At 42.4% G+C, this 25,892-nt stretch overlaps 1 protein-coding gene across 23 annotated transcripts in view; it reads right to left on the bottom strand.

Moving 5' to 3' along the window:
- Positions 1 to 405: 405 nt before the first annotated feature.
- Positions 406 to 25,892, bottom strand: part of TCF7L2 (transcription factor 7 like 2) — a 181,213-nt gene continuing 155,726 nt past the window's right edge. For 3 of the 23 annotated variants that reach the window (XM_064464164.1, XM_064464172.1, XM_064464162.1), the window contains 8 exons: positions 23,347 to 23,433; positions 16,817 to 16,957; positions 15,816 to 15,975; positions 14,942 to 15,049; positions 10,095 to 10,143; positions 9,493 to 9,543; positions 8,285 to 8,357; positions 406 to 2,686 (listed from right to left, as the gene is read on the bottom strand). In XM_064464164.1, coding sequence (XP_064320234.1) covers positions 2,251 to 2,686; positions 8,285 to 8,357; positions 9,493 to 9,543; positions 10,095 to 10,143; positions 14,942 to 15,049; positions 15,816 to 15,975; positions 16,817 to 16,957; positions 23,347 to 23,433 — 1,105 coding nt within the window. In that variant the 3' untranslated portion in view covers positions 406 to 2,250. Of the gene's footprint in view, positions 2,687 to 7,627; positions 7,702 to 8,280; positions 8,358 to 9,492; positions 9,544 to 10,090; positions 10,144 to 14,941; positions 15,050 to 15,815; positions 15,976 to 16,816; positions 16,958 to 23,346; positions 23,434 to 25,892 lie in introns of those variants that run through there. The other 20 variants (XM_064464174.1, XM_064464167.1, XM_064464166.1 and 17 more) reach the window with 15 other exon arrangements.

Raw genomic sequence — 25,892 nt, 5'->3', positions numbered from 1 at the left:
GCCTCGTGCTGTGGGATCACCAGGTTGAACAAAAATGTTTTAAAGCTAAAGGTATCATCAGCCCTGGTCCCCTGTCCCCCAGTCAGGATCACTTCACACAGAGGGATGGCATTACTTTAGCTCACATGCTATTTGTCTTTCGCCAACTCACGTTCCATTTTTGCTTTAAAAAATTTTCAACTCTTAAAACAAAAGCTTGCTGAGCAGGGAGAGGGCTACTGCAAAACGCATTTAAGCAGGCGGCAGCACAGGAAGCTGAAGGAAACTGAGGATTTCTCACGACTAGAGCTGGCTGCAAGTTGCACGATTTTCACAAAATTTTTTTCAAGGAAGTTTTCCACTCAGGCTGTAAATCTTTTTGGCCAGAGTGAAATGCAGTCAACGCATAAATGAGTTAACAAGTCATTCTCTGCACATACTAAGTTGCTTTTATTAATCCAGAACTGCATGCTACAGATACTGTACAGCATGAACATTTATTCATTACAAAAAATGGCTTCCAAACCATTAAAAATGAAAATCGGAATAAGAGCATAAAACGGAACAGTAACATCACAACTGTTAGGAAACATTCAAAGTATTCACAAAAAATGTTATAGTTAGCATCTTAATAAACCAGAGAAAAATCTGAGACAGTTTTACAATCGCTTCATGTCAACTACAATGGCACTGAATGAACAGATGAACAATTTTTCAGCTTTATACAGCGTTTTTTGCAACATCAACATGCCTAGTTTTTTTTTTTGTTTTAAGTTTGCTACCTACCTGTATGTAGTAAGTGTACATAAAAGTGGCAGTCTGATTTTCCTCTTATGAATAATCTAATATACAGAATTTGGCCCTTAAGGGTTTATACCTCTTCATTTTAAATGCTTTCCGGACAATCTGCTACCAAACACGTCTGTTATAGGTGACATTAAAACTACATACATATCTACCTATGTAACATCACAGCAAAACATGATGAACAAAAAAATTACAGCATTAAAAAAAAAAAAAAAAAGTTGTCGGGAGAAAGTTAAAAGTCACTGAGAATTTTGGCACATAAAAATTTTGCACACAGCCTACAGTCCTAATGTCGCAGGGGATTCAGCTGCAGTTCTGAACGGGAGACACTTGGACCTTGCTGTTTTACAAACAGCGTTGCTAAAAATTCCCTTGCTAAATTTTCAAGTCTTTTTATGTGTAATGGCTTTTAAAGCAATTTTTTTTACACTATTGATCCTTGAAAAAATGCATCTGCGAATGTCCATTTGGTGGCAACTGTGTTTCATAGAGCACAAAACCAAAAAAATCACAAAAGGAAATCAAAAACAAAAATCCCAGAAAAAAATATATATATACACATTTATATATAAACTTAAAAACCTTGTACAAATGAGTTGTTATATATAAGATGCTTACACTAAGGGAAAAAAAAAAACCTTTATACAATGCTTCAAGAAAAAAAGAAGAAAAAAAAAACATTTAAAAAGGGACAACATACAGATACAACAAGCAATTTCTAAAGCAATAAATACTACTGGTCCAATAGCGTTGTGATACTTTTAATTGTTGAGTAGCGTTCCCTCCCCCAAAAGAACAACACCATGGAACAAGGTATATTAACACATTTTTTTTAACCCTTTGTTTCTGTACATTTAAACAATAACAAGTAACATCACAATAAAGGTTGTTTCACACAAGGAAGAAAAAAAAAAGAAGTAGTAGCGGCACTGCATTCGTTGTGCCCTTAAAGGTTTAAAAACCAGATGTAAAATGATTGGTTCGCAAGCTCGTATTTAATACAAATAATAAAGAACCAATGCCTCCGGCAAGGGCTGCTTCAAAATTGCTTCTTTTTTTTTTTTTTAATTTTTAAAATCAGTCTTTAAAACTAAGCTATTGGAACTACATAACAATTATGTATATATATATATTTTTTAAACGCTACAAAGACTTTAAACAGCTGTTGATAAAAATTTTGGCAGAATCATGAGGCTTTTCTCATCTACATATTTAAAAAGGAGAAATTGAAATAAGAATGGGTCAAATATTGACCAATGAACTCGATAAAACATCAACTAATGTAGCCACGTGGCACGAATTAAAAACAAAACCGAGAAACGACAACGAACAGCGGACGACGAGGAGGAGGAGAAGGAAAAAAAAAATTAAAGAAAAAGAAAAAAAAAAAACCCAAAACAAACCCCAAATCCCAACAGAATTCAATCCCTCCGAAGGAAACCGAAAGGGCTAACGAGGCTAAAGCTATTCTAAGGACTTGGTTACAAGGGAGAGCGGCTGGGGCTGTGTCCCCGCCAGCGAGCTGTGGGAATGCAAGGAGGACGTCGAGGGCTGTGCTAGGGATGCGGCGGCGGCGGCGGCCGGCGGGAGGGCGGCCGGCGGGTGGTCCAGGGCCCCGTTGGGGCAGCTGGCGGCAGGCAGGGCGCCGGGCTTGCTCGCAGCGCTCTCGGCGAGGACGAGCGAGGATGGCGGCGGCATCATGACCAGGTGCGCCAGCGGGTCGGGCTTCAATGAGAGCGAGAGGGGTTGCGTTTGTTCAGTCTGTGGTTTCGAGTCTCTGGAGGGGGAGGCGAGCATGGCGGGTGAGGACGGAGGAGAGTCTAGTAAGCTTCCATCTGAAGAGGGTGGGCTGACGCAGCTGCCTTCACCTTGTATGTAGCGAACGCACTTTTTTTTTCTCCTAGAAACAGGGAGAGAGTTATCTGTGAATAAAGGGCAGAGACGCTGATGGAGACAGTTATCTAAAGCAAAGAGCCGTCCATTAGCTACTCTGGGCTCTGCACGGGCGGCACCCCGGCCCCATGCGCCGTCCTGGGGGTCTGGCAGGGTGTCCTCGGCACTGAGCCCGCTCGGGAACCTCCCCTCCGCTAACAGATTTGGAAAGGTCTCTTCACCCCCCTCACCTTCAGGCCGCCTCCTTTCCTTAGTTACTTTAATAATCAGAAAATCAGATAAGATGTTTTTGGAGCCCACTGTGCTAATCTACAAACTCAACATTCCTCCAGGGAAAAAACAACCCCAAACTTAATCCGTATAAAATAAAAGCTCTGGGTAGTTGGTGGTGTCTCAAGATGTCCCATAACGCTGTCCAACTCAACGGGGCTATCTCTACACCTGCATCAGCTGTCATGTCTTAACGATGCACTGCCCTTGGGAGGCAAGGAGGGCTGCAAACTACTGCTCATTGCTTTCTTGTCTGTTAAGAACCACACCAAATCCAGAAACATCAGAGTGATACAGGAGGGATATATAGTAGAGAGAATGAGAGAGAGGGGAAATAAAATCAAAACAAACAAAGAAAGCAAACAGAAGAAAAATCAGGAAAAGAACAGCATACAGAGTATGATCCAAAATAACAAGAATAACTGGTTGTATGGCCTGCAGGTTGTGGCTTTAAATCGACTCAGTTTTACTTTTTGTTTTAAGGGAGAGTGGTAGATTTGGGAAGCTGCTCGTCTGCATTTTGGGGAATTTTCCTCTGAGAGGCCATCCATGTTAACTCCAGAGTGGGATCCAATTTCAGTAGATGAAGAGCACGACGACAGGTACAAAGGTGAAGGGGAAATGGGGAGCTTATTTCACACCAGGGAATACGAGAGTCTTGCAAGAGCCGCTCATCTTCAAATAAATAAGTGACCCGACAGAGATCTTTTCTCCTCCCTCTGTCCACTTAATAATGTAAAGGAGCAATGAAAACAGATGAGTTTCACACCATCTCTCTTGCCAAGTATATGCAAGACAATTCTAGTAGCAGGACAGAAATAATGAGGCAAACAACCATGGCATCTGGCAGAATGACATTCAGTGGCCACCTTGACCCTAATAATGATGGCTCTCCAGCCCTCCTATTCACAAGCACACTTTCCATGGGAAGTGCTGAACCACTGTTACACATGAGATGTCTGTCTAGAGCAGCTCTGCCACGAAAACTCTGGACGCTCAGCTAAGCTGCACAAAGCCCCCAACATGAAGGAGTAGGTTGCTCTCCCCCTCCAGTGGATAACTTGCCCTAGCTCAGCAACTTCATCAGAGGAAGCGACGAGCGTAGCACAGCAGCTGAACGTCGCTGGGTGACGTTCTCTGCTCGCGTAGGCGCCCCAGCTCCACTGCTGGTCGTCAGTGCTCTCCCCCATGTACGGCAACTGCGTCTGACTTGGGTCAAACCAAGGTCTGCTGTCTAGGCAACGGGGAAAGATGTCTCTCGACTGCAGGGGAGATCTAACCAGCTTGATCCTGGAGTTAAAAGGTATCATCTCCCATAGCCAGGAAGGGAACAGCAACCCTGGCACCCCATCTTTCCACCAGCTTCAGTGAGGGACCAGTGCTGTGACATCCCTTCCTCCAGAGACTCAGGCTCTGCTCTCAGGTTCTGCTCCACGTTCCACATGGCAAGGTAAGGGGTTAGGGCTATTAGAGTTTTAACCACGTTAGCCTGCAGATCAATACATGCTAAAAACTAAAGACAACCATGCAACTTAAATGTTAAAAAGAAAGAAGGGAAGAAAAATAGAAGACAGCAAGTGAAGGCTGTAAACCATGCTTTATTAGAGCAACGTTAAAAGACAGAAAAAAAAATTAATTTGGTGGGCTCAAAACAGAACCTGTTAATTCTTCTACCGTCCACAAACAACACGGGAAGCCTCTGGCTCTTGGCTAAGGACAACTCTGCTGCTCTTTCTACCCTCCCCTCTCCTCTGTCCCATCACTTCCTAGCTTCAGCTGTGCAACGCTACCAGGGCCACAGTTCACGCTTGGACCTTCCGCACAGCTCCACTGGCAAAGCAGAACAGTGATGCTTCAAAAAGCTCACTGACATTACCTGTGTGGAAAGGTGGGTTTTCACAATTTGGAGACTGCAAGGCTCCCCCCCTTCCCCAGATTAAAATAATTTGCAAGCAGAGGCCCAAGCTCTGCCTGCCTCATTGACGGTGGTCCCGAAGCCATTTGACTGGATTGCTCCGAACCTACGAGGCAGTTAATTATTTCACTGGAGGCAGTTTGAATCTAGTATGTCAAAAATTCAAAATTATTTTAAAAATACTATTTAAGTTCTGTGGCCTGAAAGGAAGTGTTCCCATGGCAAAGCAGACTTAAACCAGGTCTACCTGACTTTTTGAGCGTGCAGAGTTAACAACCTTTTAAAAACTAAACCCACCGGTATGCTACCGGTATGAAGTAATTTTCCTTTGACTAGGATAAAGGGAGCAGATTGCTTCCTCTGCTTCTGTTGTATATTAAACTCTTTAATAGTGTGGCCACTTTCAGTCTGAAAAGCCATTTACTTAAATCACGATGGCTCAAGGGGGGGACATTTCTCCAGCCTGTACCGTTCCCACCATGTTATCCGTGGTCATGTACATGTCATGGCTAGGTGGGACAGAACGCAGAGTTGGTAAAAACCCAAACCTTGCAAGCCAAATTTTACCAGAAGTGAACAGCACCAGGCAACACTGGTGAAGGGGAATAAGTAAGCATCCAAGGAGCTCTTTGTGCCTCAGTTCTGCTCTCTTAAAAGTGGTAACAATACTACTACATATTGCCCCTCGGAGGCACCAGTGAGGATTATTCACTTGTGTGTCGCTCTGAAAGCGTCAACTGCTGCATCAGTCTGGCAAACACCAACAGACCTGGCCCTGCTTGTGCTGCTCTTGAAACTAGGCCCAGGACAGCATCGGGAAAGCTGTAGTGCTGCAATTGCCATGAGTGAAGGCCACAGAGGATGACATGGGTTTATTCAGTTGCTGTGAGCAAAAATGTCTCAGTTTCTATTGTAGTAGCAAACTGCACATCTTTAGCATCTACCTAAGATGCGCTACAAAATGCTACCATGCTAGCAAATGCAATGTTACAATGGTTAGGACCAGAACTAGGAGAGAAATGCTATAATATTTAGTGATAAAATGCCTCCATGCAATTTAAAGAAAAAAAAAAAAAAAGAAAAGCAGCTGACTCTAGATCAGTAAGCCTAAAGCTATCAGCTACACCACTGACGTCTCTGATGTGCTGAAGATTTCTGACCAAAATCTGGCCTAAGTTAAGAGAGCATAAACATGCTTCACATGTAACCTAAGCACTGTACAGACCGAATGAAAAGTCCCCTTGCTGATAAAATGTAGTTTTAAAAGTATGCTGTTTACTTAAGCAGCTAGGGAAAGATAAAGCAACACAAACATGATGTGCCCCCCGTCCTGGTACTTGGCATACAGAGCCTGACATGTTTCAAATGCTCTATCTCTAGACTACACAAATATCTGCTGATAGTGTGTAGTGAACTAACGACAGAATAAAGCCTAATTAAACACAGCATTCGAGTCTTTGGCTAGCATGAGACTCGAGCCTCCCGGCAGAGTAAAGTGGCTACCCAGCTCTTGTGGACTGAACTCTTCTTCCTTTAAGCTTTAAGCAACTGCTGCTTTCAAAGCTTGTCTAACATACATACTGGTCCTGGTATTTAAGACCCCAATACCTGGTACTAGAATGCCTTGAATGGGACAATATGCAATCTGTTGAAGACACTTCTGGTGCCTTAGCTGGTATTTTTGACATACAACACCACCCTCGATCCGTGTGTTCCTCGACACTAAGCACAAACAAGACTGCGTGCATACACAAAATACGATGGACGTCTGATCTACATTCTAAATGAGATGGAGCACATGGGACTGGCATGAGTAAGAGGGGAAAATGTGGGAGAGGAATCACTACACACAGAGTGTGGTTTGGGTTGAAATACCTACCATCATAATATTCCAAATTCAAAGACTGCTTGTATCAGAACAAAGAAACAACAAATTTAACCAAATGCGATCATATAAGGAAAAAGGAATGAGAAAAGAACTACTCGGTATCCCTCCACCAAGAAAGAAGTACGTACTGAGTTATACATGGAATTAAACTCCAGTAGAACATGGGCTGTTGAAATTTGGGCTCTCTGATGTTTTTCATCTCCTTTTAATGCTGGAAACTGTGCTACTAAAGTTATAATTAGTTTTATCTAGAGTTCAGGCATTTGCAGCTCACTTGTCGGGATAAAATTTAGGAAAAAACGTATTTTCAGAATCAGAAAAAAAAAGACATCACACCATTTAAAAAACTGGTATCTACATAAACCTTACTGAGGCACAGAAGCCTACAGGTAGCTATTTTATTTTGCAGATAACACCAAAAAAATGAGTACAATATAAGCTGCAAACACTGGCTTTTACATCTCTACTAATGAGAAACGTACTTGTGCTGCAGATCCCAGAACCTTTTTAAAAAGCCTTTGGAGGCAGCAGACATAGAACCAAATGAAAGACAAAATATAGATGTCCAGCTAAACATTCATTTTGCTGACAATCTGAAAAAAAATAATAAAAATGCGAAAAAACTGCCAGCTTTAAGGACTTGATGTTTTCTTGTTCCCAGTTCTACCACCATGGAGAGGTTATTGGTAAAGAAAGAGAGAAAATGGCATTAAATTAGCAAGAAATTCCAAAGATCAAAGATTATTAGCAATTGATGCTGTGGGAGAGAGAAAGGTGGGGAGTGGGGAAAAAAGATTAAAAAAATAAAATCACACAAATGCACTAAGAGGACAGATTGCTTTTATTTCCCCAAAGGCCTAATGGGTAGTATTATACCTGCATGGTTTGCACCATAAACTCTGTCGGTCAAGCCCGAACAATGCCCGACACTTCTTTGGAGTATTTGCATCTGTTAGCATAAGGTAAACACAAAAAATACAACACAATGGTGGATAGAGCTCATTTGGACTGCGTCATCTTAGCTACAGCTACGTTTAGCTTTCAATCACCTTAGTTTTATTTGGTAATCTCCCCTCGTACCAAGGGCAGGAAGGAAAACAGGACTTTCACAATGAGCCAAATGAAAACAAGAAAAAAAAATCTCTGACACGGCCGTGTGTCTGTCCGGTGTCGGTACCACGCTCAAGGCCGTGTTATGAAGGGCTTTGGGAGCGACTTTCCTTGGGTGGAGGCTTGGAGGGCAGGAGCGTGGTTGAGCCACGGATCAGATGGGCTTAAGGCTGATGCTGTTTTACAGTGGATTTTTGGCTAGCAGCAGCAAAGAGGAAGGCAAAAAAAAAAAAGACCAACAATGAAAAAAAAAAAGCAAAACCCTTTCAGAGAGATGATAACTCATGGCAGTGTCCCACTCCCTTGTGTCTTCTAGATCACAACACAGAGCTACAAAGCAACAAGGCAGGAAAAAAAAGGGGAAAGTACCAAATAAACCAGCTGCAAATCAGCCATAGCGAGTCTGGGAAAACTATACACACCTGCAGGGGCCGCACCAGTTATTCTGTTGATCAAGGCCAAAGCGCGCTCGGCATTTCTTAGGAGCGCTCAGGTCTGAATGAGTTCAAGAAAAGCGAGCAGAAAAGGGAGAGAGGAAAAAGAGGAAAGGGGAGAGGGGGGGAGAGAGAGAGAGGAAGAGAGAAAAGGGGAGAAAAAAGAGAAAGATAAAAATAAGGAAAAAATAAAAATAAAAAAGGGAATAAAAATCAATGTCCTCATTATTAATTGCAAAATATTGACTTTTGATTTAAAAGTTAAAAAAAAAGTGATAATCACATTTTTATTCAACTCTTGAGATTAGCTGTTGCAATTAAAGCTGCAGTATCCCTTTATAAAGGACTGTTTCTTTCCCTTTTAAAAGAGCAGGTAGAGGAAAGTCATTGTGGCTGGTCTAGCAGGATGTTTCAGGCAAGATTTATTTGGGCTGGGGTTTTTTATTCTCTTTTTTGAGGGGGGAAAGGAAGAAAAGAAGCTGAGTATGGAAGTTAGATCCTGAACATGCTTTTTTCTTCAACTCAGATACAAATAAAAATAAGAGAGGAAAAAAAAAAAAAAAAAAGGAAATTATATCTCTTGGGATAATGCAGCTTTTGGAATAACATTCAATTTATTTGTTTTTATTAATTTATATTTAAAAGAATGGATAAGAATAAGTAGATTGCGGAATGAGTATGTTAGTATCAGCCAGAAAATAAAACGTAAAGCATGGCAAGGTGCTGAGTTAGTACAGCTAGTGAATTGCAGTGAATAGATTTGAGCAGAAAGAAAAAAAAAATCCAAAACTAAAATAATAATAAAAAAATGCATATGCATGCTAATGTGAGAAGACTTAGTGGGAGCCATGAAAAATGCCATTAGATTAAGGAGGTTCATTACTGACTTGCTTCCATTCTTTATCAGTCTCTTTAAAGAAATACTGCATATTCAATTTGCACAGTTAGTACAACTCTTGCGTTATTTTTACTGTATTACTGTTTTAATAGCAACTGTTACAAAAACGAAAAACAAAATTAAAAAATACTATCAAACATATAATAGATAAAGATATATAAATAAATATTATCAAAACGTGTGGATGGTATTTTTTTCTTAATGTCATACGTGTTTAATGTTAAAATCTATAATGGCAGGAAAAAAATTAAAAAGCAGTTTATAAACTATTTTAAATGACTCAAAATGACGTTAGCACCTGTAATCGGAGGAAGTGAAAGGCAAGGATTTAGGAAACATTCGCTGTGTTCTGAAAAAAAAGAACAAATTATACAAAGGCTTCAAAAAAACTAAGGCAGGGCTTCTTCAAAATTGACTATGAGATTGCCTATGCAGTATTTCTAATTTCCTATATAGAATGGCAAACCTCCTTAATTTAAAATGGGTGCGATTTACCACTGTAAGGCATGCATCAGAACATACAAGTACAGCCCAAATTAATATCAAACACATACATACGTACGTACACGCACACACATATGCGCAAAAAAAGCAGACAACTTTATAAATGATGGCATAGGCATTACAACTACGGCTCTGCGGTTAAAGGCTTTGCAATTATTACGTACAAATTTGACTAATGTCACAAGAGGCTCTTTCATGCAATGGCTGGGTTACTAGCTTTAGAAGGGCAATAATGCGTAAATAATTAGAGTGCATTAAAAAAACAGGCTGCCTAGTATAGGGACCGGCTCCCCGTGAGGCCAGGAGACTCGTACCCACCTCCCCCATACCTAGGAGTGTCACACCAGGATTGCCACAGTTCCACTAAGCAAGAGATTTAGACTTATTTTTACTTACCATTGGTCTCTCCTGGCTGCTTATCCCTTTTCCTCTTCTTCTTCTTTCCCTGCAGGGAACATACACAAATGAGAAGGATTAAAAAAACCCCTAAAACATGTCTCTTTGCAAGACACCACCGAGCAACAGGGCTGCGGCTGGTGCGGGAAGCTCCCCGGGCAGGGCACCGAAGCACGGTGCCGGCTCACTCTGGTGCAGCGAGGCCTGGGGGCCCCGAGGGGATGCTCGCATCTTGGAATGCCTCTGCCTGCCCACCCTGTGCAGCCTCACTGCAACCCCATCCCCACCAGCCCCCGCTAACACCCACCAAAGCCATAAGCAGCTGCGGAGGGGTCAGAACAACTTGCAAGATGCTTCTTCTGAGGTAAGATTATCATCACCACAGAAACATTGACACTTGTCTGCTTCTGCTTCAAATAAATCATTCCTGGTCACGTTTCTGTGGGGTGGGGAAGGGAAGCGTCAAAGTGGAGATTCAAGGTGGGAGAGCCCGTGAGTGTGGTTGGATTGAGCCCCTGGAGCTCCTCAGCACCCGAAACTGATCATTAAAGCAGACGAGGAAGCCACAGTAATGAGTAAAACCTAACCTGCAGGTTTATAAATGCACTGACAACTTAGGAAGCAAAGCCAGGAATAGAAAAAAAAATCCAGATATAACTAAGACCCTTCCCACATTTTGCTCTGTCACCAAAAAAAAAAAAAATCACCAGTAATGTTTTGCTAAACTGCATCCCTTTCCCAAATACTGTCCCGCAAGATGATGCAATTTGTTATGGCTTCTGTCAGGAGAGAGAAAGGCCCTTTCTCCATTCCCCTCCAGGAGTGTGAGAGGACATGACCAGGAGCCTGACTTCTGTAGAAACCCAACAATAATTTTCCAAGGGAAGTGTTAAAAAGTAATAAGCACAGCTTAAAAGTGATTTTCTACAAAAACTTTTCCAACACTGAGCTACAGGGTTTGCAGAGTAGCACAAAAAGGCCAGTGCAAGGGGACAGAGTAAATTTTCACAGCTCTCCAGATGCTAAATGCAACAAATTTCAGGCCAGAAATTTCAACTGTGAAGCGCACAGAGATCCCTGGCTTTTGAAGATGTAGCACTCAGAGAAGTTGGTGAAAAGACACTGGGCAGTCTCTTGTGGTCGAGAGGGAACAAAGATGTCTTGGAAGAAGGAATCCCACAGCACTTTTGAAGAGCTGGACATGTCTGTGGGGAAGCCAAGAGGTTCTCCCACATGGTGGCCATCTTTCTCAGCAGGCTGGTCTGGCTCCCAGCTAAATGGTTAAGGTTGGGCTTCAGCTTGGGACATCCACTATAAGGTCTGGGATGCTCACTATGATACATTCCCTGGAATGTACTGGTAAAAAATTCCCAACATGAATGTTGAATTTTGATTTGTTATCATCATATTTTTCTGCCCCAAAAGCTGGCTTTCTGGCATGGGGCTTCTGTACTCATTCCCCCTTGCTTGCTCAGGGTTGTAAACTGCCACCCTGCTGTCCAGGCTGTGACAAGCACCATCTTGTTCACGAGAGCCTTCTGGTGACGGAAAAAAGCTGTGCGCACTGTCAGTTTTAAAGGATTTTTAAATGACATGCACATAAACCTGTGGCCTGGATGCTGCTGAGAAATCACCTCCGACACCTCTGAGGTCATTCTGGGGGATACGGAAAGTTGCTGCTCTGAGTCACTTGCTACAGCAGCCATGTCTAATACGACAGGCAGACAAGACAGACAAGCATTGCTCCTAAAGCTCCCTGAGAATAAAGTAGGGAAAAACATAGTATCTTGAAGTCCACATATTACATAAAGATACAAGAGGCTCAGACTACTCCACCTATATTGATCTAGATTGACAGTAACTCTGTGAAGTCAGTGAATCTTTTCCAGGTTTACAACAGTATAACTGAAACCAGGCAATTGCCTCAGGACCATAAGCCTGATTTTTGTTTAATCTCAAGGAGGCCACTTGCATAATTAACAGACTGCATCTTGTGGCAAATTTGCTTAATTTTTGCAGTACATTTGGGTATTCAAGGGCTATTCCAATTTGAGACCTTATAACTTCTTCACACGATGGCCAGCCAGAACAGAGGTCAGAAGTCATCTGCCCTTTACAAACTCTTCAAGCCAGGTATTGAAATACTATAACCCCTTTAGACAGCGATCTGTTAAAAATGGCTGGTATAAAGGAATGTCAGCCAGGGTCCAGGAACTTCTGGTTCCTCTTCAACAAAAGCTTTGAAAACTATTCCTAACAAAGAACTTACAGAGGTCCCACTAAAATTCTTTTACATCCTTTTCAAAGGAAACAGGGAGAAGAATCACCTGGCTTCCTTGTTCAATTTCTGTGCTATGAGAAGATATCTGATTATGTAGCTAAACTAATACATGGACCTAAGAAAAGAATGACGGCAGCAGTTTTTCAAGTGCTCTGCAGAAGACACCGGTTTGCCTTTGCCTCTGATTGTCCTCCTAAGACTTGTGTAAATACTTGCTAACCGTTTTGGCAGCTCCCTCCACAGAGCCAAATCAACATGGGTTTTGACAGGACTGCAGAGGTCTTTGGTACTAATTCTCTAGACAAGCGGCAGGCGAGGTGACTAGACCCTTAAATACTTCTGAGTCCAGCACTCAGCGCTGCTTAACATCTTATATTAGATCTCAGGAAGAGCAAATGTGCCTTGTGACACCAATGAGCCACGAGGGATTCCCTGAATCCTCTTCTCTTAAGAGCAGGCTGAAAGCCGTGTTTCTTGAATGTACTGCTCCTGTTTCTGAAGACCTGGGCTACAGCTGGCCTCTTCTTCGCGCCCGATGTGAGATGCCTAACAATTTAACCATTTCAAGCAGCACAAACATGCTTCCCTTCTAGATGTGTGAAGGGCTCGAGACCCTGCGGAACGCCGAGGGAGGAGGGGAACTTGGAGAGCTCTGAATGGACCAGGAGAGGAGAAATAAATAAATCCTGTGGATGATGCAATCGTGTGATGCAAAGGTACCGTGCTCTCCTCAGGCAGGAAGGTTCCCCCTGAAGGTCACTTGGGGGTACAGCATCAAGCTGCTGGGAAAGCGCTGGCTTTCTCATCCTGTCCTTTTTAGCTTGAGAAGAAAGGGTTTCTCAGTGCTCACACGGTGAGGACAAAAGTAAAAGGTCCTAAACACTGAAGGCTTTGTACATGCCCATCTGTCAGCGGCACAGTCACTGCGCAGAATGAGCATTCCCGAAACCTCAGTCGAGCCTATACTCCCTTTTGAACACCCAAGAAGATGATACTGCACAGTGCCAAGGAACTACCTCAAGCCTATGGTCTGACAGTCTCAGGCCAGACTGCCGAGAAGAAAGGGAAAATGTGTTTAAGCAGGAGCAGTGCCTCATCGGGCTTAATGAGGTCTCTGAGAAGCATGCACAGCTACACCTGCAACAGCAAACAGACGGGGGAGCCAGGCACAGCCCAATGGAAAGACAAGATGATCAAGAAAGAACAGAAAGATTTGAAAAAATGTCCTTAAGTACCTATTGCTAAATAAGTGAGCAGGTGTATTCTCCACTGCTGAAAGGGTGGAAGAGCGTAGAGAGCTGCTGCTGCTCTAGGCTTCGCTGTAGACTCTGAACTGGCTTCTTCCCACCCATACACATAAAAGCTCAGATTCTCATAGAGGTAAACATTGCCATATACAAAGCACATAGTTTATGTGACTTACGGCAAAATAGGATATTTATAGTAAAACAGGCAGTGATGATGACGATGATGGAAGAGACAGACTCCAACAAAAACAAAACGTGTAACACTATACGTAACTGACATCAATATTATAGCTGCTGGTCCCCAAACCTGCAGGGAAGTCTGTCTGGAAGGTAGGGAGCACAGTTTATTCTGGAGTTAGAGACCTTGAAATTTTTAGGTGACTTTTTGTTTTTTTAATAATCAACATGCTGCTACAATCCTATTAAAGAGAGTTTAGAGCTCCCACCAATCCGCAAATCTGTCAAGAATTTATGGGTTTAGACTTGCAAACACTTACTACCAGATGCAGCACTTACCCTTCATGGAAGGAGGAGTTATATACTACTAGCAAGTGGTTACAACACTGGCCTTATGTTTTTAACAGGCAGAAAATTCTAGCAGTTTTAGCTACAAAACAGGCTTTCTGGAAGGCAGAGCGGGAATCAATCTTAAAAACACTCCATGAACCGATCACAAACTCCAAAACACTTTTTAAAAAATGAGGAGGGGGTGGGTGGGAAGGGTAACATGGTCATGAAAAAGCAAATCGTGTTCAAAATATACAAGAGTAGAGTGTGGAATAACTCATTTAACCCCACTTGAGAGTAAGACTTTCGAACAAGTCACACTTTTGGTTTTGCCAGTCCTTCTCTGAAGCTAGGATAAGTCATTCTTCCACCTTCCACTATACTCTCACACAGATAAGCACAAGACACTAATTATTCATCTTTTTGGTGGAAAGGAGAGAAGCCATACTAGGGGAATTTTGAATTTTGTTTTAAAAAATGAAATTTAAAATTACCAGCAAGCCAAACAGCATTTCCAGATGCTGGTGAAGGTGAAGGCAAGAGTTTCTTCACAGACTTCTACTGTCATGCCCCAATTCTAACCTTTTACTAGTCCCAGCCAGGAAGCCTCTTCCAAGTGGAAGGCTGGGAATTAATCCCCAATAGTTTTAGTATTGCAGAGGGAAGCGCCCGTTGTTGTTACCAGATTGGGATCCTGAGGCATGCTTTCCAGGTAGTGCTTGTGTGCAATGTGTGGTCGTAGTTCAGCAGGTCACATATACATTTCTACAAGCTCTACTACTAAAAAAATTTCCACCTACATAGGAACCTACATAGTTATCCCGTGCAGACCAGCCCGGGTACAGCTGCATATGAAGCTGTCGCTCCTTTCTTGCTAGTTCATAGTATTTCGCTTGTTCTTCTCTGGATAACGCATGCCACTGAGGTGAAGAGAAGAGGAAAAGACAAAATAAAAAGTACAAGTGTGTTTTTTTAAGTGTGTTAACAGCAGACTATACTATTTATATATAAATACAGTGAGAGCTGATTTTAATAATAAAAAAAAGAAAGATAAAACCAGATGATCTGGCACGCTGCCATTCATATTTTCTTTATAACTCCAGATTATAACTCCAGTAAACTCAACTGAGACACAATTCATAATTTACATTCACTTAGCCCCTTTGTCTCCTGTTGAGAGAGGAGAATTAAGAAAACTAAACAAAAACAAAGAGCAGGGCAGAGGGTCCAGAAGCTGAACCACTTGTCGTGAACCAGATCTCAGAGATTTAGAGAAGGTTTCCCCCTCCCTTCCCCACTGGCACCCCCTCTCCTCTCCTGTCTCTCACAGGTGCTGATACTGGTACTGTACTTCCCAAAGGCTTTTTCCTTCCCCATTTACTTTTCTGCCTGCTTCTAGGACAAAATAAGAAAATTGACATTTTTTCCATCTCTGGGTGATGAAAATAAAATTGAAATAACACTGTTATTGATTAACTCTCCCACTTCTTTGTGAATGACCCCACTGGCAGAAAGTGTCTGCAAAAACAAAAACAAAAAGAAGGTATTTGGTTTAGTTACTTCCCTATGCATTATCAAAAGAACAGGAAAACACCACGATTCAGAAGGATGAAACTCCCTTTCTCTCCAAGAAGCGTGAATCCTACCGAGCTTCATCCCTGCTTGTGCTTCTCCCTTGTTACCTACCCTTCGACCGAGGATTTGGTTGATGGCTGCACTCTCTTTCAATGTGCACTCTGCTACAACTTTTGCTCTCATTTCCTTCATATACAACATAAATGCATTAAGAGGTTTCTTTATGTGTGGCTTCTTTTTCTCTTCTTCTTTTTTGGAGTCCTGATGTTTTCTGAAGGGTAAAGACACAACAGACATAAACCTCACAGTGAGAACTCTTGTGAATTTATTAAATTAATCCCCTCAATCCCTCTAGCATTAATCCTCAGAAATTAGTCTCTAGAAAGAGGACCAGAAGGTTCTCTAGGGCCTTCACCCTGGCTGCTGTATGAGAACAGTTTTAAGAGCATTATAAGAAAACCGATCTCATATTTACGCAATATCACCAAGGACTCTCTCAGCCCTGGAAGAACCACGGAAGGACATGGGCACTCAGGAAAATGGGTTCATGGGGAGGGCTTGTGAGCATGATGGTAGAAGAAATAATTACACCCTGTCATCACGGGGAACTGAAATGCCATCCTTCTGCTTCACCCATGAAATGAAAGGCTAGAAGAACCAGCACTACGGGAAGAGGTAGACCAGGGCTCTCCTTGGTTCAAACCTAAACTTGATACCAGCTCTCTCTGCAGCTTTGAACAAGCCATTTATGCACCCATTTTTTGTCTCCTGTTGTGTATCCAGTATCTCACAGCTTCAAACCGTGCACTGCATAACAGGGAAACCAGTCAAGAAGCTTGATCAAGAACATTCTACTTCCTTGTTAAAATGAGTGAAATTAATAACTAATTGTCTATGTTACAGAATGACTCTGACAGTCTGTTGTTACCATTATTTTGACACACTTTGGTAGTTAAACCATATTCAAATCAACTAGAACAGAACAGAAAAAGCAATTAAAAAATATATTAGAGCAAAACCATTCCTACAAATCCAAGGCTTTTTAAAAGCCACACATGCACAGGTGATGCTTTGGTTATTCTAATAATAAGACATGGGAAGCAACAACTTACGAGCTGTGGAGTGACCCAACGTCGCTCTGGGAAGATTCCTGTTTGACTGTTGGTGTGACTATGGCCGGATGAGGGATTCCAGTTGTATGTAAACTATGGTGTGGCGGGACCATGTGTGGAGGAAACCTAGAGGAGAGAAAGCTGTGTAAATCGTCAGAATAAAAATGAATGAATGGGGAGGGATGTGTACACACATTAAAAAAAAAAAGGCATATAACAAGCACATGACAGCTAGACAAAGCATATGAAAGCTGGCAGCATTAATTAGCAATAAATTAAACATAATGACTCTTCTAATGTCATTAAAGCCAATCTTCCCCTTCATTATCATTACTGACATGAGACATCATGATTTTTAACATCTTTAACAAAAGGCAAATTCAACTGGATGAACTTAGATGAAAGTGGAATTTCAGCTACCTGCAAGAAAATCCACCAGTCCATTTCCTTGCTAAGAAATTAGTTGTGGCAAGCAAGGAATCAATTTCTGTAGTTCTGAACCATGTTGTGAATTTCGGGTGACATCTTTTGTTGTATATTGACAGCAAAATAAAATATTAATGCCAAAACAATCTAGATGCATTTTTTTTATAATCCTTATAGATGCCTCATTAGCTACATTTTGTTGATGGAGCAAAAGAAAATATTTATTTTGGTCTAATAAATCTCTGAGCCACATTGGTTTAACAGAAGGTGGGAAGATTGTGGAATTAAGTCAATTTTGACCCATTAAGGTAACTTAGAAAGGCTTAAATTAATGCAAAACCACACTCTAGCCTTTATAAAGACAAAACCAAATGTTGTCTGCTTTATGGTTTATGGTCATATACATGGACAGGCCCCAGTCCTGCAACTGGATTCAGATGGATGTGCAATCCTTCCGCATGAATCTAATTGCTTGGCTGGGGCCACAGCACGAACATGGCACAATCATTCAGATCTTTTACTTTTTAACCAAAATAAACAAAATTCTCTAAAGCAGGATTGACTTCTTATCATTATTTGTCAACAGCCTCAGAAAGGTTTTGCAGTGAGTAGAGAAAGCACACTATGACTGACAGCCTTTCCCTTAGAAAACTCCCACTGAAGTCAACAGGTTTCCAGGGAATGGGATCTAGCCTAAAATTTTGGCTCAAAAATAGCTTCCCTGAAAATTCCAAAGCTAAAGTGATCTGGCAAATGGCAAAGTTTTTTACTATTGCAAATCCCTACTCTCCTGCCAGATTTTGAACCATCTTGGTCCAAATAAAATACCCCAAGAATATGGAACATGCAATGGGATAACAAATTGTACCTTCTATCATCAATATACAACGATGTTTTCTATCAAACAGAATTTGAAATGGGATGATATACCATGGATAAGTAGACTGTGTACAATATCAGGAATATAATGGGATTTCTTTTTTGATTTATTTTTTTGTCCCCTCTTACAAATTCCATTACTGAGTTTAACCGCCCTCCCCACCCCCCCAACTGCCTAGACATTCCCTACATTCACAAGACGACACAGAAGTACTTTCATGAACAAGAGGTACTGTTCACTATGAGCTCTGAGGATCTTTGTCTATCAGCTGGTAGTACTCAGGATCACTACACAGAAGTATTTTGTCATGGAAGGCGGTGGTGGGAAGAGCAGGGACTGACAGGGAGAATGTGAAATTGTTCAAACTGTCGAGAATTGCAGCTCCTCACAAACAAAGGCATGGAGAGAAGGAAAGGAGGAGGGTGTGATGGCAAGGGAAGAAGAGAACGGGCAGCAAAATGGCTGTTCCTACTTCTGCTAGAGACTCACAGACACAAATCTCCAAGTGGATTGTCAAAAGGCCTTCTCCACTCTCTGACAAAAGTAGCTGGGAGAGAAATGCATGTTTGGGGAAACACTTTGGTTCATGGTAGGTCAGAACAGAAGACAATGGTGAGGCTGCAAGGAGACTGATGTCCTGGTCCCACTTCTGCCACGGAATTGCCTCACCATCAGCAAGACACAAATTGGGCCTTTGTCTCTTTTTTTTTTGGTAATATTCTCCCTCTTTATTTTCATGTGTATGTATTTTGATTGGACATATCTAAAGTTTGTTTACACAGTGCCTGGGGCCTTCAGCCATAGCACAATGCAAACAAAAACTGACAGTAAGAGGTTTTTTTTAAAAAAATAAAACCCATGGCAAAATCCTGACCTCACTGGAAGTGGTATAAGCATAGTGATAAAAAGTTGACACAGATCCTGTCGAATGACTGTCTGTCCTAGGCGAGACTGAGTGTTCAAGAGAGGACTTGTGCTGGGGCTAGCTAAGCTTTGAACTGGAACAAGAGCCACTCACAATGGGACAATGAAGGATGAAGATGGAGACGAAAAGCCTACCTTCAGAGAGCAGGCAGGAAGAGCTGCGCTGGATTGATATGAGGACACAGTGGGAAGGGCAGTGGGCATATACCAGCAAGGAAGAGCTGAGTGCAGTGGTAGCACATGGACAGAAGGGTATGAGCGTGGACCTGAATAAGATCAGACTCATCACTGGAGAAGGGCTCCCAAATATCACAGAAGACTGATTACAGCTGATGTTAATGGGGACAAAAGATGGTGCTTGTTAAGCTTCTGAAGAGGGAATCAGACGTGATTCAGCCATGATAACTGGGTCATAGACTTGCTTCTTAAATGAGAAGCTGGTCAAAAATTAAAACACACTGCAAAATGAACTCCACCTACATGGTAGATTGTTGTATGGTCAGGTTGTTCAAAGGAGGAAACAAATTCAACAAAAGGTAGGGGGTTATTTTATTAATTTATTTTTGATGAAGAGTTAAGTACCTTCGTCTAATGAAAAATTGAGGAGGATAAAGAAAATCTGCAAAAAACGTAACTTCCCTCCCCTTAACTAAGGGAGAAACATTTTCCCAATTACCATTTAGGAGGAAGAGAGTAAGTATTTGCACACGGGAGAGTGACCAGATGGGGAGGAAGGGCAGCGGAGGAGGAGATGCCTATGTATGCATGTTGTATGAAAGCCTGGAGGATGGTGAAGACTCCACTGACTTCAGCTGGGCTGAGATTTTACCCACTGAGCTCTAACCTTCAGAGACACAGCAGCCTTCATCAACAGGCAGCTGCAGCTCAGTAGTTATTTTCAGGGTGGCAGTTTCCCCAAAGAAGTTGTGCATTCATTATCTCACACTGAATCCCTCTCCCTCCAAGACACAAGGCTGCCTATTGGACTTACACACCCTTTCCTGGGTTTGGGGCTATAAAAACATGCTCCAGTACCCAAAGTCGCTCTCACAATCCCATGGACTTCAGTGGGCTGGGTGAGGGTTCAATCCAAAGTGTGAGTGCCTACTTATTTCCGTGTATACATCCACTCACGTGGCAATAAGAGTCAGGGAAAAGTGTTAATTTTTAAGTTCCTGGCTACACTCCAACTTCAGTAATTACATTCAGAAAAAGTGAATTTCCCCTGAAATTTCAATTACAAAAGGTATTTTCCACTGCCACCACTTAAGTGTTTGACTGGTGTAATTCTGCTAATTTATTTTCTGATTTCCTCTCACAGCACACTATATTTTTTCATAGTGGGTCCACTGTTTGCCCATCAGTCAGTTAACCCTGTCTCAATTTACATTAAGGGCATATTAAAGAGGGGTACGAAGGATCAAGAGATGTTATAAGCATGTTAAATGCATACAAAGTGAGTGGGGCGGTGCTGTAAGCAGAGGAAAGAGTTGTAAGTGGTTAAAACAACCTGAAGACACTACCTTAATAGTCTAAACCATTTATGAAAATCACTATTAGTCACCCATTAACCTTTTATAAACTATTCATAAGCACACTCTAACTAATGAACTGTAATTACTAAGCTTACAGAATATTCAGGGTTGGGAAGCATTATATGCTCCAAAGGTCTATACCATAACGCAGGCAAAGACGGGAACTACTTTTAAAGGAAGACTCTGGAAAAACGTGGATGGAGGGGTGAGGTTGGGGTCTGCCCTGGCTTCAACATTTAGGCAGAGCCAGCACAGTGACCCCAGGGCTTGCAGCAGGGCCCTGCAGGGCTGTTGCCCAGAGGCCTGCCATGAAGAGCATGTCTGCAGGCAAGCGTGGGCATCCCCAGGCACGCCAGCCCCATCTCCCGACGATGCTGGCTACTCGGGGCAAGGGCTGTCCCGCCGCTGAGCTCAGGCACTCCAGCTGATACGGCAGGCATGAGAAAACATGCGTTGAACCACGTATCAGAGCACGGTCTGCCCAGAGGGTGTTCCCATGTATGGGAAACCAGGAGAGAAGTTTCTGGGCTGAAACAAAGGATAAATATCTTAAATCTATTCATCACTCTGCGTGTGTGCCTGAGCTTGTGTGCGCGTACAGGCTTATGTCAGACACAAAAATAAAGGCTCTGTGCGTATATGCACACCCCTCACCTTTGCCTAAGACATACCCCGTATTTTTTTCTCTAGACAAGTATTCCATGAATTGCAATAAACACCCTAAAAATTCTAAGCAGCTCATTATACACCACTGTCTCCTTTTATGGCTCCAAGCCAGAATATAATGATGAGTCTTAACTTGTTAAGGACAACTAATTTTTTGTTCCTGGCTGTCTCTGGGGCTTCTCTCTTACTCACTCTCACTTTACTTCACTGTTGACATGTTTCTGTTAACTGGATGTCATCTGCCTGCCTTGATTTTATGCACAAGCAGTGGGATGCATTTTTCTGTGCAACAATTCTGCTTTGAGTTGCATTAGATTTGTCATTATTCTCTCATTTTCCCCTTGCACTTGTAACATTTCATCTATTCCTGCCTTATTTTTTGAGCCACGGTGCACCCACATTATGGTTTATACATGATCTTGCTCCCTTTGAAGCCGGCAGATTTCAGAGCCAGCCCTCGTCAGGAGAAGTGCCTGCTACCAATTTAGCAGGCTGAGGGCCCCGAGCTCCAACAACTCAATCTAAAGGGGGTCACAGGGTGGCACAAGCGAGTGTCAGCAAGTGCTGTTTAATTGCCAATCTAGGCTTCTCCATGGTGTTTAAAGTATAATGACCCATCACTTAATTCTGAGAAGTCCTGGCCCTGCTGCTGAATGGAATGAATATCAAAGGATGTGCTAGAACAGGGCAAGGAGCCTACATTTCCTATAACTGCCATAAGTATAATAGACCTCTACTTCTGTCGTCCCATTACCACAATAATGTATTTAATTTGCTGTGTACTCTTTTTAACTAGATACCTTTCATAAAGCCTATCTTGGGAATATAGCCTCCCCCCTCCCACATCTCCCCCCTCCCTCAAATGACTAGCCTCTCTAATAATAATTAAAATAAATCAAGCTCTACTTTGCCTCACACCATGCCTGCAAGTCTTTTATTGATATTATAAAAGATTAAATGGAGGGAGGGAACCATTGTTTAAATTTGCAGCTCTTTCCCCAGCCCAGGATTTTTTCTCCCCTGTGCTGGGTCTACTAATTTTTTTTTTTAAAAGTTGATTTTGTAGTTGTCTCTCTATTTGCTGGAGCAACATGGGCAAACATTTTTTTTTTGCTTTTGCTCTACTTATCTAAAGCACACAATACACTCACTATTTCTCTACTCATTCACTCACGAGCTCTAGCTACAGGTTTCCACTTCTCAATGAGGTGTGTTTCCCCCCACGCCCCCACCCCCCCAGTCTTTTCCTCCTTAAATCTTCTATACACCAACCTTCACATTAAACTGCAAAGATGGAGAGGAAGGGACAGAGCAGGGAAGAGACGTGGAACCTTGCTATGTAATGCATGCTAATTTAATTATGTGCCATCATCAAAATGGATTAGCTGTTTCAGCCCATCAGGAAAGTCTAAACCTCCACCGATTTAATTAACCAGACTGAAAATCAGATGAACAGAAAATAAAACTATCATTAGGAGCAATTAGTGATTACTTAAACATAGTGCTGCCAACCAGTTTGTAAATAAAACTAGCAGCCCCTGGAAAATTAGATGGAATTAATTGGAGGTAGGGAGGGGGAGAAATATATACTTCTAAAGCTTTAGAGGGTCAGGCAGGCCCTTTTATGTTGACTATCAGTGTTTGGGGCTTTGGTATGGGAAAACATAGCACAGTAACCTTCTTCCCAACTCTGCTTGAAGAGTAGCCCTCTTCCCTCCTGAGACTCCCTGCTCGCACACAGGGCGCTGCTCTGGGTGATAGCCACCGAGAAAGCAAAAGGTATCACGACTTCTTCTCCTTGCTTTGTCAACACCACATTCTCCCAGCTTTTTGGCTTTTAAAGACAAGTTCCCGTTCCTCCACCTCTCCCTCAAAAACAAACTCTTAAAGCCCAGTGACAGCACTAAGACACCCTCTTCTCCTCAAACGGGAAGGTACCCCTCGTCCTCTCTTCCTCTGCCCCACCAAAAACCTAAGGATGACTGTTTAACTGAAGTGCTTTCAGAAATATGTTTCCTAGATGAAATGCCCTCCTCTAGAGAGGGTGGCAGGAGGAGTCACATTTGCTCTCAATTCAGGACCTCAGCATTTGAACTCACCTTGACATGGAAGCATTGACGGTCAGAGCTGTTGGGTAAGGGTGGCGGAAACCCCCTGTCGTGATTGGGTACACTGGCTGACCTTGCCTGGCAAAAAAGAAGGGAAAGAGAGAATGAGAGAAAGACAAAAGGGTTTTAAAAAAAAAAAAAAAAAACCACAACAAACCCCCACAACAAAAAACTTCTCTCTGCACAGTAAGCTTTATTCTCATTTGATCAGAACAAAAATCTTGGGGATTGTACAGCAAGGATCAAAGGAAAGAAACACAGAACAATTTGAATGCCATAAATCTGATAGGAATGGCTAATTAAATTTTATAACCTCTGCTTATGTCAATAGAGACCCTCTCCCCAAGCTGAAACTAGGTGTTTTGTTGTAATAATTAAAGGCGAAGTCTCGCTTGCTTTAATGGAGCCATCACACTAATTGAGGGCTACACATCCAAAGGAAAACAATAATGAATGTAAATTTATACCAAAATAAAGTACAGTGAATCAAAGGACTTCAGTTGCGCTTTGGGCCTCTTTCGGTATTTAGATCTCGGTGAGAAAACATTAAATTAACAGAGCTTAATTTGTAGCCTTTTGTCAGATTAACAAGTGTTGACAAGAGTTACCGGGGGAGAGTCCCCAAGAAGTATTGTGGGTAACCAATAGACAATCACACCTCATTACAATAATTAAAAAATACAGCAACATGCAAAACAGCATCCTCATGAAAGACACACAACTTTTTCTGATTGAGGTTTGTCTGTGCTAGCTAGCTCTTTTCATCTGTCCTTCAAATATATCATCTGACTGGGCAGGATGCTTTCTTGGGGGGTACTACGCTACAGACATGCAAGCCAGTTGATAGATGGGTGGGGAAGCTGATGGTGAAGCACAACTGGCAACAAGAGGGGAAATAAAAACCTCAGGTTACTTCTGCAAAGTTGGCCATGCTACTCTCCTAGAGCAAAAGCAAATGTGATGGTATCACCCCTCAGTAAAAACCACTTGGAGAAGCCGTAAGAGCTGTGGGTAGGTAAATATGCCGTGGGTGCTGACTTGTTATAAACCTGCAGTGATGACAGAGTCTTCCTATGACAGAGGTGGCCATTAGCACCTGCCTGATGAAACTGGCTACACGTGGCAACATTCGTGTGGTTTGGCAGCCATGACACGAGGTTCAAGGAGGACAAACCTGTGTCTACACACGTAAAGATGTAAGGGTTTGAGACACAGATGAGCAATGAGGCACAGGTCAATGACAGAGAGGAATTTCTTCCCTGAGCTCTCACATCTTTAATGTTACTGACTTTTGGCATTAGCCAAGTATAGTTGTTTTAAATGCTGAGGCCGTTAGTGTGCAAACTTGAGCTAAGCAGTTGCAACAGAGGACCATGAGATGACTGTACTGCAGCTAGGCTCTGCAAGCAAGAAAGAAAGAAGAAAAGGAGCTGACATGCATTCTACCAGTGTTCAGGGTGTCCTATGTAAAAAGTAGATCACCACAAATGAGGAGGAGTTTAAGGTTTCAGGGAACAATGCTCTGGGTTTTATTTCTGCTCATGCTGCGCTCTTCTGCAGAAACAGCCTTCTGCAGAGAGCTGATGGACATGTTTCACCCTCAGGGTGGGAATGCCTCTACCTAAACAAGTTGTATGACCACCCTGACAAGAAGGGCAGCCTGCAAAGTGGCCAGAAGCAGGCTGCTATGACCAAGGTCCGAGCTCCAGCTCTCCTGCACCCACACTTCTGTGCTTCAGAAAGGCCCTCAAAACCTTTGAGGCCAATCTCTCTCCCTGCCCGAGGCCTGGGGTGGGACGACACACAACCCCCTGCTCTGCCCTGCTCTCCTACGGGGTGTGAACTCCACTTTCTTACGGAGGGCAAACTTGTGAAGAGGTATTTTAGCACAGCTGGCCAAACAACCTCGAGCAAGAACAAACTATTTCTAGCTTTGGGCAATTCATTTCTAAAGAAATACAATCTCCCCAAAATTGATGAGGCCTGTTATGTGAGAAAAATAGGATAACGGTCTTGATTTATAATGCGGAGAACCATTGTATCCAGCAATACAAATGTATATAATACGTATTTAAATCAAATACACTGTACAAAAGACATAAGCAGTGCTTAAGCGCATTATAAATCCATTGCGGAGATGGCAACATAAGAAAAAATAGAAAATAAGGACTCAATTACTGGAGGGAACCTCGTACCCAACACGGCTCTGCAAGTGGGATACGAGGGGCTGAAAAGGAAACAAAACCCCAAGCTAACTTTCCACGGCATTTTTCTTAGCCAGTTTTAAAGTAAACTATTTCCTCTTTCTTGTTTGCAAGAAAATTCCATTCCTCAGTTGCCAACTGCCCAGCCACGTCTCGACCAGGAATGCTTCTCACTGGCCGATGTAAAGCTCTGCTGTTTCACAAGAAAAATGAAAGAGGTTTCAACAGGGAAGGCCAATAAAATTTAAAAGTGCACATTTGTAGTGAGGATGGCCCTGGTGAAAAAGAGAGTCCATGAGAACTACCCTGAGCCCCCTGAAAACCAAACCTGAA

This window comes from Phalacrocorax carbo, chromosome 12 (genome assembly GCF_963921805.1).
Source record: "Phalacrocorax carbo chromosome 12, bPhaCar2.1, whole genome shotgun sequence".
Taxonomy (NCBI): domain Eukaryota; kingdom Metazoa; phylum Chordata; class Aves; order Suliformes; family Phalacrocoracidae; genus Phalacrocorax; species Phalacrocorax carbo.
Note: the sequence above shows the minus strand (reverse complement) of the source record. Positions and strands in the feature narration are given on the sequence as shown.